General features: G+C 51.0%; 1 protein-coding gene across 1 annotated transcript in view; it reads right to left on the bottom strand.

The window, feature by feature from the left end:
- Positions 1-2,621: 2,621 nt before the first annotated feature.
- LRRN4 (leucine rich repeat neuronal 4) overlaps positions 2,622-10,669 on the bottom strand; it is a 9,146-nt gene continuing 1,098 nt past the window's right edge. The window contains exons 2-4 of the mRNA XM_021689340.1: positions 8,952-9,156; positions 5,352-5,489; positions 2,622-3,864 (exon numbers count right to left, since the gene is read on the bottom strand). Coding sequence (XP_021545015.1) covers positions 2,622-3,864; positions 5,352-5,489; positions 8,952-9,156 — 1,586 coding nt within the window. The remainder of the gene's footprint in view (positions 3,865-5,351; positions 5,490-8,951; positions 9,157-10,669) is intronic.

Genomic DNA, 10,669 nt, shown 5'->3' with positions numbered 1-10,669 from the left:
TTTTTTTTAAGATTTTATTTATTAAAGAGAGCATGAACCTGGGGGTGGGGAGGGACAGAGGGAGAGGGAGAAGCAGTCTCCCCGCTGAGCAGGGAACCTGACCTGGGGCTGGATGCCAGGACCCTGAGAGAAGACCTGAGCTGAAGGCAGACACTTTTTTTTTTTTTTAAAGGTTTTTTATTTATTTGACAGAGAGACAGCGAGAGAGGGAACAGAAGCAGGGGGAGTGGGAGAGGGAGAAGCAGGCTTCCCACCAAGCAGGGAGCCCGATGTGGGGCTCGATCCCAGGACCCTGGGATCATGACCTGAGCGGAAGGCGGACGCTTAACGACTGAGCCACCCAGGCACCCCTGAAGGCAGACACTTAACTGACTGAGCCACCCAGGCGCTCCTTGATTTTTTTTTTTTACAGAAATAAATGCTGTTTGGGGTTGAATTGTGTCTCCCGAAAAGATAATATTCAAGTTCTAAGCCCTGGTACCTGTGATTGTGACCTACTTAGAAATGGGATCATTGCAGATATAATCATATTAGGATGAAGTCCTACTGGATTTGCGTGGGCCTTAATCTAATGCTTAGTGTCCTTAAGAGGGAAGTTTGACTTCTGGGTATATACTGGAAGGAAATGAAATCATCTTGAAGAAGAGATCTGAACCCCATGTTCACTGCAGCATTCCTTTTTATTTATTTATTTATTTTTAAGATTTTATTTATTTATTTGAGAGAGAGAATGAGAGAGAGCACATGAGAGTGGGGAGGGTCAGAGGGAGAAGCAGACTCCCCGCCGAGCAGGGAGCCCGATGCGGGACTCGATCCAGGGACTCCAGGATCATGACTTGAGCCAAAGGCAGTCGCTTAACCAACTGAGCCACCCAGGCGCCCAACTGCAGCATTCTTTACAATAGCCAAGACATGGAAACAACCCAAGTGTCAATGGATGAGTGGATAAAATGTGGTATAAATATATAGAGACAGTAATATTATTCAACCATAAAATGGAAATCCTCCCATTTGCAACAATATGGATGGAACTTGAGGGCATTATACCAAGTGAGATAAGGCAGAGGACAAATTCTGTATGATTCCACTTATATGTAGAATCTAAAAACAAAAAACACCCAACTCCTAGAAATAGCAGTAGATTGGTGGTTCATAGGGGTGGGGGACAATGGGTGAATGTGGTCAAAGGGTACAAACTTCCAGTTATGAGTAAGTTCTAGAGCTCTAATGATCCCCAGAAGACAGCATGATGATTATAGTTAATGTATACTTGAAAGCTGCTTAGAAAGTAGGTCTCAGAAGTCCTTCATGTGAGGTGAAGGTAACCTTCATTTCCTAATATATATGTGTATCAGATCATTAGGTTGTATATTGTAAACTTACACAAAGTTATATGTCAATTATATCTCTGTAAACATGGGGGGAGAAACATTTTTTTTAAAGAGGGAAATTGGGCACACAGAATGCCATAAGACAATGGAGGCATCGATTGGTTTTATCTGCAAGCCAAGGAGCACCCAGGACTGCCAGCCACCAGGCCAGGCATGGAACAATTCTGAGAGTCTCCAGAAGAGACCACTCCTGCTGACACCTTGGTTGTGGTTTTCTGGCCTGAACTGTAAGAATAAATTTCTGTTGTTTTAAGCCACCCAGTTTGTGGTAACTGTTAGAGTAGTCACAGAGAAGTGAAATAAATACTAATGTAGAAAATTAAAATCTAGAAATAGGACCCACAGTGTAATTTTATAAAATCATTTTTTTAAAGTTGGTATACAAGTGAAAAGGGGTGTCGGAAGGCGTTGCCCACACTCAGATACAAATCATGAAGGCATTGTTTGATGCAATGGAGAGCAAAATGCTTTGGCCTCTAGCTAGAGCCCTGAGGTTCTCTTTTGTTCATCTCTTCTCTCTTAAAAGACCAAGTCTTGAAAGTGACCTTATTATGCTTTCTTAAGAAAAGGAGTTCATAGTTTCTTTGACCACTTAGACTATGGAGAAGTGCAGTAAAAAATGACTTTAAAAAGGACAGCTTATCCTTGTGTTTCACAGATGGTCCCAGAAGATAACTACAAAGCTTGAAGCACATTTTTTTTTGCCAATAAACGCAATAAACCAGGACGGCCTCAGGAAACATAACCAGTAGTTCTCCCTTACCCCCAGTTCTCAGATGAAGAATCCACTGGAGTTGCTTCCTTGAATCCAGGTGCCTTAGCCAGAGCTTGACCACAAGGGAACTTCCCTGAAATGAGGATGTCACTTCCAATATGGCAAAAGAGACTGAATTGTGTGAACTGTTTTCTCTCTTCCTACTTTCACACCCAATCTATTCGCTTGGACGCCAAGGGGCACTGACTGCTGAAAAACCCAAATAACACACAAGGATGACCCGCGGCAACTAGGGTGGTCTGGTGTGAACCCTGATGTTTCTGGGAACAGAGAAGTAGAAGGCAGGGAAGGCAGTGGTTCCTCGGACTGAGAAACTGCATGGCAGAGTGCTGGCTTCACAGGAAATTAGAGGCATTCTGAGTTGACAGGGTCACCTTTGACCCTCTGTATCTTCTTTTCGGCACACAGGCGGCCGGCTCCTCAGCTCGAGTTCCAGTGGAGGAGGGGGCGCTGAGCTAACTGAGCGTCTGGAGCTTGAGCGGGTAGTCGAAGGCTGGGTTTTTGTAGGCCACCAGGTGCGTGTCGTGGCGCTGCGGGCGTGGCGACCGGCCCCGCCTGCACAGACACGCGGCGAGCAGCAGGGTGGTGACGAGCAGCAGGCCGCAGGCGGCGCACAGCCCCGCGAAGATGAGCACGAAGCTGGGCTTGGTGGTGAAGGCCGCGCACGCCCGCGTCCAGCCCGAGGCCGGCGGCTGGCTCAGGCCCGCCCGGTTGGCGGCCAGGACGCACACGCGGTACGTGGTGCCCGGCGAGAGCCCGTACAGGGGGTGCTGCCGGGCGGTGGCGTAGATGTCCGCCACCACCGTCACCGACTGGTTCCCCGGCCGGCCCTCGGGAGAGTAGCGCATCTGGTAGCCGCGCACCACCGAGTTGGGGGCGCACCAGCGGACCAGGGCCGACGTGTCGGTGGTCTCGGTCACCGCCTGCAGCCTGGGGGGGTCCGGGAGGGTGTCCTCCCCGCTGAGGCCGGGGCACCGGCACCGCGAGCGCCTCTGCAGCTCCGCGCACGGGGTCTGGAGGTGCTTGCAGGGGTGGTAATCACAGGGGACATCCTGGGGAAGCGCGCCTACCTCCTCCTTCTGCCCCTCCTCCTCCTCCTCACTGGAGTCGTCCAACAGCAAGATGGGAATCGCGCCCTCGGAAGGACTCGGGTGGGGCGCCTGCGGGGTGGCCTGTGTCGTGCAGTCGGGCTGCGGCGTCCACGCTGGGCTCCAGGGGGCAGGGAAGAGCCCAGGGTGTTTGCTGGCGGAGGCGGTGGAGGCAGCTGAGACGTGAGGCGCATGGCCCACCATGGCAGCGTGTTCTTCTTGGGGCTCTGTCCCAGCTGTGCTTGCAGCCCTGCGCAGAGTGCCGGAGTTGCTGGAATCTGCTGTGGAGATGGCCGGGGAGGGGGCGGTCCCCACCTTGATGGCGCTGTGTGACCATGCAGTTTGCGTGGCAGAATCCGCGGGGAGGGAGGGGGGCTTGGTGACGCTCTGCCCACCTTCCACCGGTCGAGTGGAGGGTGCTGTGCTCAGTGGGGTGGTGAGACCCTGCGTAGACGGTGCGTGGGCGAAGGGAACAGAGTAGGGCGAGCTGGAATGGAGGAGGGTGGTGCTTTGGTCCAGATGGCACACAGTGGGCAGCTGGGTCAGCGAAAGAGGGGCCGAGAAGGTGTCTTGGGACCCTGAAGCTGGTACACACACAGTGTCCGCTGCCCTAAAGGGAAGGCCAACCAGTTAGAAGGTGTTTGAGTCCTCGGTGCAGACAATCCCTCTCAACAAACTCCGTCAACATGTCTGCCAGGTACCACCGGCTGCACACTCTCCGTCCTTCACTTCCCTGACCCTAAGGGCAACCTGTGGAGGGGGCTTCCCTCATCATTCCCATTGGTCAGAGAAAGAAAGAGAAGCTCAGCAAGAGGAACTAACTGCCCGAGATAGCAAGTGGCAGAACCTAAACCCAGGGCAGGCACTGTGAATGGTGGTTCCGGTTCTCCAAGTGTAGTCTGCCATTTTGTTGTCACCTATCTGCTTCCTGGCTGACTACTAGTAATAATACTCACACGAGCTAACATTTTCTGAGTCCTTGCCATATGCTAGTGACTACTGTTAGCACTTTACTGTACCAACTAATTTAATCTGTATAACCTTATGAGGTAGCCACTATTATCCCCATTTTACAGATGAGGAAGTAGAGGCACAGAGAGGTTCAGTAACGCAGCCAAAATCAAAAGTAGTAAGTGCTGTGAAGAGGCTGCACTCTCAACCTCTTCACTAATACTGTAGTGTGACCCTTCACTGCAAAGGGCCTGGGGCCTTATCTTTCGAGGTAACATGAAGGGGATGGGGGCAGACTGATTCCCACCTCACAGCTGGGTTTGGGTGGGACATGAAAAAAAATTGCACAGGATGGGGGGAGGTGTCTCCTAAAGGGAGCCAGAGGGGCTAGTGGAGCTGGGTTGAGGGTACTCATGACCAGAGGTGTCCCCAGCCAGGCCCCATTCTCTCCTGGTGGCCAGCCTGGGCATGGCTCCCCACTGCAAAAACAGCTCTTCTAGCCAACAGCCAATGGGAAGTCTTTGAAGGACTTCTTTTTCCCCTGTCCCATAAGAGCTCTGTAAGTCCATCGGCCTTGGACTGAATGATGCAGGGGACCAGGCTGCATCTTGCGGACTCACTAGTGGGGCCCAGTGGTTAAGAGCCACCCCCACCATTTTGGAGGAAGATGGATCCTGCCTCCTCCACCCAACAGCCGCATGAACCTAAGCAAGCACCTCCTCTCTTTGGGCCCCCACCCACTTGTCCGTAAAATGGAACAAAGATAAGACTGTCTTGGTGGAGTTAATCTAGCTGTTCACTTAGCCCGTTTTTTTTTTTCCTACTGGGCACAAAACTAGACTACATTTCCCAGCCTCCCTTATAGTAGGTGTGGCCTGCAACTGACATTTGGCCAATGAGATGCCAGGGGAAGTGAGGAGCCCCACCTCCTGGCTTGGCCTATTAAAACCATCATGTCTGTTCCTCCATGCTCTCTGTCACTCTGGCTGGCTGGAATGAAGAGTCTTGATCACTGGGGGACCCTGAGTGTGACTACATGGGGAGTGGCCACCCTGCCCAACACTGCCAACCTGCCCAAGAAGAGCAAGCCATAAGCTGTGAGAATTTCCGCTCACCTCTTAGTCATCTGCTTTGTAAATGTGTTACCTGCTTAGGACAGTCCTCTTTGCATCCCTGAGGAGCCAGGACAATTCACAGCTGCAAATGAGGGGGTTGCCAAAGAGGCTGATGGACAGGACCTGGGAGGAATGCAGACTCCAAGGAGGGAAGGAACTCAAGTTGCAGCTGAAACACAAAAAAATCAAGTCAGGCTTTAAAAACCAAGTCAAAACTATTCCCAGAGAGCCATGGTGGTGTCACTTGCAAAACCATTCTGTTAGGGGTTAGATGATACTACTTTGGACAAAACTCTTTAATGACTTCAGACTTCATTTTTTTTCATCATCTGTAAAGTGGAGATACCAACCCAACTCAGTCACTATCACCCCACATATCAAATGGAGACAGTACTCCCCTGCCCATTTGTTATATCAAAAAGAGTCTGTGATGATGAAACTGTTTAAAAGTGTAAGTCTCCACACAAAAGTAAGATATTGTTATTATAGACCAGTCACAAGAAATGGCAGAAGCTCTTTATTAACAAGAACATTCTTGCGTATGTACTATCGCAGTTGAACTGTTGTTGATGGCACTCAACACCAGTCCTTTGGAAGATGCCTCGCTGGAGCGTATCGGTTAAGCTCTTGCTGGGTAGAAATTTCCCCAAAACTTAGTAGCTTAAAACAACAAATATTTGTTCTTTCTCGTGAGTCTGTGGTTCTTGTGGTCTGGGCCAGCTCAGTGGGGCTGGAAGATCTAGGATGGCCTCACATATATGGAGACTCAACTAGGTTTGCTGGGGCCTCCCTCCATATACTCCTCATCATTCAGGAGGCTAGCCCAGGCTAGTGCACATGGTGGTGGGGCTGGAGGGGGGGCTCCCCACCAGCCAGGAAGGGAAAGCTCCAATCCTCAACTGCTTTCAAGTTTCTACTTACGTCCCTTTTGCTAATGTCCCAAGGCCAAGTCCAGCTTCAAGAGGTGGAGAATAGACTCCAATTCTTGGTGGGAGGAGCTGCAAAGTCACATTGCAAAGGGGCGTGTCTACCAGGATGGGAGGAATGACGCGGGGCCATTTTGCAAAGGATCTAGCACACCCAGCAATGGCAGGTCCCCTCCCAATACTTGGCTCTTTCTTCCCTAGAGTCTTACAGAGCATTTGGCCTCAACTCTCTCAACTCCTTGAGTCCCCTGGCCTCAGTTATACTTCATCTTGGGCAACAGTTGCTGCACTTTACCTTCAGGTTTCTTCTGACCAAAGGCTGGCTTTCCTCCACCCGCCTGGGAACCATCTGCCTTCCCCAGCTGCTCTGTGGGAGATGCTCATGTCCTAGGTGAGGACGGACCCACTCCCCAGATACCTGCTCTAACACTCCGGGGTGGTGGGGACCGGACAGTTGTCCCCTCTGGAACACCAGATACATGTGTGTGCTATTTATCTGGAAGCTTAATGCACAATATGAGTACATACATATATGCATGCTTGTTTTCAGCAGATTTCACAGAGCTAGAGTAGAAGTCTTAGAAGGAGAATTTACTTAGCACGTCAGCATGCCAAGGAAGTATTTTTCTTTTTGCCTGAAGGGGGGGAAGGAAAAAGGATTATCGTCTTTTTGAGCAGTTAACATTACCCAGGGCTTTACATTCATTAGCTCACCGACATCATTACGACAATTCAGTGACAGAATAATACTTTGCTCATTTTACAGATAAGGAAAATGAGTCCTTTCTTTATCCGGTGGCCCTTTCTGTCACCGATGTAACTTGCGTGTGATAAAATCAAGTCGAATCACCACCCACACGGGAGGTACGGGAGGGCCTGGCTCACATCCTGGTGTGTGCTGCGTGTCTCTGCATCTGAACTTACAGAGCCCTAGTGTGAAAGAAGGTTCACTTGCTCTCCTAAATAACCTCTTTTCACTTCTTTTTTTTAATTTATTTTTTAAGATTTTTATTTATTTATTTGACAGAGAGCACAAGTAGGCAGAGTGGCAGGCAGAGGGAGAGGGAGAAGCAGGCTCCCCGCTGAGCAGGGAGCCCAACGTGGGGCTCTATCCCAGGACCCTGGGATCATGACCTGAGCTGAAGGCAGATGCTTAACCGACTGAGCCACCCAGGTGCCCCCTCTTTTCACTTCTTTGCTGAACTATTGCCCCTCCCTCCTGCATGTCAGAGGGGGCCGCAGAGGGCTTTGGGGCACACTGGTTGGCCGAGCAGCAAGGAAGGTGGCCATCCCCTCACTGGTGCGTGCCGGCCATGCCAGGGCAGCCAAACGTGACTCGGTATTTAGCACAGCCCCCAGGGGAAGCTGTGGGTGAGCTAAGGAGAGCTGCGAGTAGGCCAGGCTGCGAAGGGGAGAGAGGGTCCAGCAGAGCAGATGGAGACGCTTGAAAGCACCAAGAAAGCAAGGGGCTGCTTCCTTCCCCCCTCCCCGCCACCAGCTGGAGCACAGGTGGTACAGTTGGGGGAGGGAGGGGGAACTAGGATGAGCCAGAAGGAATTTAACCTTCTCCTTCAGGAAGCACTGCAAGGTTTCCATTTGGCAGGAGACTCAATCGGATTATGATTTAGACAGACCTCTTGGCTGAAGGTAGTGACTGGATCGCAAGCACTCTTAACCTGGGCTCCGCAGAGACGGGGTGTGTGACTGGGGATGGAGTCAGGATTTGAGCCGGGGGCAGGGGGACTCCACATCTGCTACCTTACATACAAGTCTGAAGCTCAGAAGAGGAGTCTGAGCCAGAGAGGAAATCCCTCTCACCAACATCACCACCACCACAATCACCATCACGATTACCATCTCTGTCACTAGTTCACCGTCATTACCAACACGATGTCACCTTCTTCACAGCCACCATATCATCTTCACGAATGGTACAGCACACAACATGTGCCAGGCGCTGAGCTAAGTGCTCTGCGTGTTCTGTTTCCTTTTCTCCCATGACAAACCCCAAAGTGAACACTCTGGTTGTGGCTGGAGCTAGCAGAGGAAAGAGAGAGGTGGCTACTTTAAAGTGATGATGGGGCAAAGGTGCTTCCCGGGGCCCAGATGAGGGCCCCAGGAAAGGAGGTGGCCTGGGGTCATCTTCACAGGGATGGTGCCCTTCCCGCGGAAGTCAGGACAGGAGCTTCTCTTGATGAGGAGGGTGAATACAGTGACACTTTGGACAACCAGGCCTGGAAGGACTGACCCTGGGTTCCAACTGCAAGTAGAACCCGTCTACCCTCTCACCTTTCCTCCCTAGACCCATTCAAATCTTGGAAGGGCTGAACTGCATAAATCCCTGGGGTTGGGGGGGGAAGCAGGTGGATCCAGAAATAGAGAAGAACCTGATGCCTCATACCCTCTTCCCACTGCAAGTTTCTCAGCCTGGGCTTAAAGGAAACTTTACATGCATGAGAGTTTGGAGTTTTACTATTACTCTGGACAGGACTGAGTTGCATGGTTATTAGGCCGATGGACTACCCGGTACCTGACCAAGATATCACCCAAAGGACGAGGAAGAACAGAAGTCCAGCGAGGATGAGAAGGAGCGGAGGGAGAGGAATGAAGGTCTGGTTAGTGCTATAAAACGGTTACACGTGTTCAACTTAGTGTAATGGGCAGAAATCAGTTATGTGATTCACGTGCGTTTTAGAAACACTTACTTCTGGAACAGAAGGACCTGTAGGCGAGGAGTGTCTTGGAAGATGTGTGTATGGACAGAGGTAAGTGCTGAGGAGTCTTGACAATCCAGCTGCTGCAGGTTGGGGGTCATCTTGAAAATGTCCCCCTCCAGAATTCTCAGCCTGGGCATCTTCCTCAGGTAGAGAGACGTGAGCTTCGGGAGGTCTCTGATCCACCCTGACTGCACTGAAATACAGAGGGGAAACTGCCCACTACCCAGGAAGGCACAAACCGGCGGGGCCAGCACAGCATTAAGGAAAGAATGAGAGGGACAAGGCGAGTCAAAAAGGCCATTGCTGAACATGGGCGGTTAGCATCTGTGGGAATCTCAGAAGCATAGGCCATCTCAGCTGGAAGAGCCTTCAGAGACAACCAGTCTTTCCTTCCTTCCTTCCAGACCCAGGGCAGCCAAAGTCAGAGAGGAGAAGGACAGGCCCAGGGCCAAAGAGCTGGGGAGGGATGGAGCGAGGACTTGAACCCAGGACATTGTCTCCAAGGCTGCTGTTGCCCACCTTCTTGCTAAACTCCACAGGGAAATACCCCAGACTTCACTCTGATGGCTACCAGAAGTGGGGACATCTTTGAGAGAGGTAAGGAGGAGAGGAAGAACAAGGCTAGACGAGGCCCGGAAACCGAATTCCGTGGCTCTCCTAACAAATGGAGAATGTGCCACTTTCCCTGTTTTCCATTCTCGCTCTTTTTTTCTGTCTGCGGTGGAACAGGTGTTCCTGTTCCTGTTCGCTGGTTCCAGCGAAAGCATATATAGTGTTTTGTGTTTTTTTTTTTAAAACAAAACCAACCTTGGGAATCAGTCAAAACATGCCAAGTACATGTGTCTTGTTTGAAGATTCAACGTACACAGAAACAAGTTGAGCCAAACCAAGTAGAAAGATCAATGAATTCATCCTCAGGAGGCATCTGCTGCTTCAGGTTAAGGGCGTGTTTAGTGCTAAATTCATTCATTCATCGGCCCCGAAGCGATGCCCCCACGTCGCCATTCTACAAGCATTTGCCAGCTCTGCTGGGTAGCAGGCGAACAGAGGGGCGAACCTTGGGCTCTGCGCCCCCGAAGGCCTGGGCTCAGATTTGGAGCCACCACTTACTGAGCTGGGAGACAGTGGGCCAGTCATTCACCTGTCCGCGCCCTCCTTCCCTCCTAAGTAAAGCGGGGATCCATAATAACAGTCCCCACGTCTTGGGCCTCCAGGAGTTGACCCGGCCCGCTGGGCTCTGGAAATGGAGGAGGGGCTATTTTTTTTTAACCACTTTTTTTTTTATTCTTATGTTAATCCCCATACATTACATCATCAGTTTTAGATGAAGTGTTCCATGATTCATTGTTTGTGCATAACACCCAGTGCTCCATGCAGAACGTGCCCTCCTCAATACCCACCACCAGGCTAACCCATCCTCCCACCCCGCCCCGCAGAACTCTCAGTTTGTTTTTCAGGGTCCATCGTCTCTCATGGTTCGTCTACCCCTCCGATTCCCCCCCTTCATTCTTCCCCTCCTGCTACCTTCTTCTTCTTCTTCTTTTTTTTTTCTTAACAAATATTGCATTATTTGTTTCAGAGGTACAGACCTGAGAGTCAACAGTCTTGCACAATTCACAGCACTCACCATAGCACATACCCTCCCCAGTGTCTATCACCCAGTCACCCCATCCCTCCCACCCCACCCCCCACTCCAGCAACCCTCC

The sequence above is a fragment of the Neomonachus schauinslandi genome, chromosome 10 (genome assembly GCF_002201575.2).
Source record: "Neomonachus schauinslandi chromosome 10, ASM220157v2, whole genome shotgun sequence".
Classification (NCBI taxonomy): domain Eukaryota; kingdom Metazoa; phylum Chordata; class Mammalia; order Carnivora; family Phocidae; genus Neomonachus; species Neomonachus schauinslandi.
This window is presented reverse-complemented; position numbering and strand designations above follow the sequence as displayed.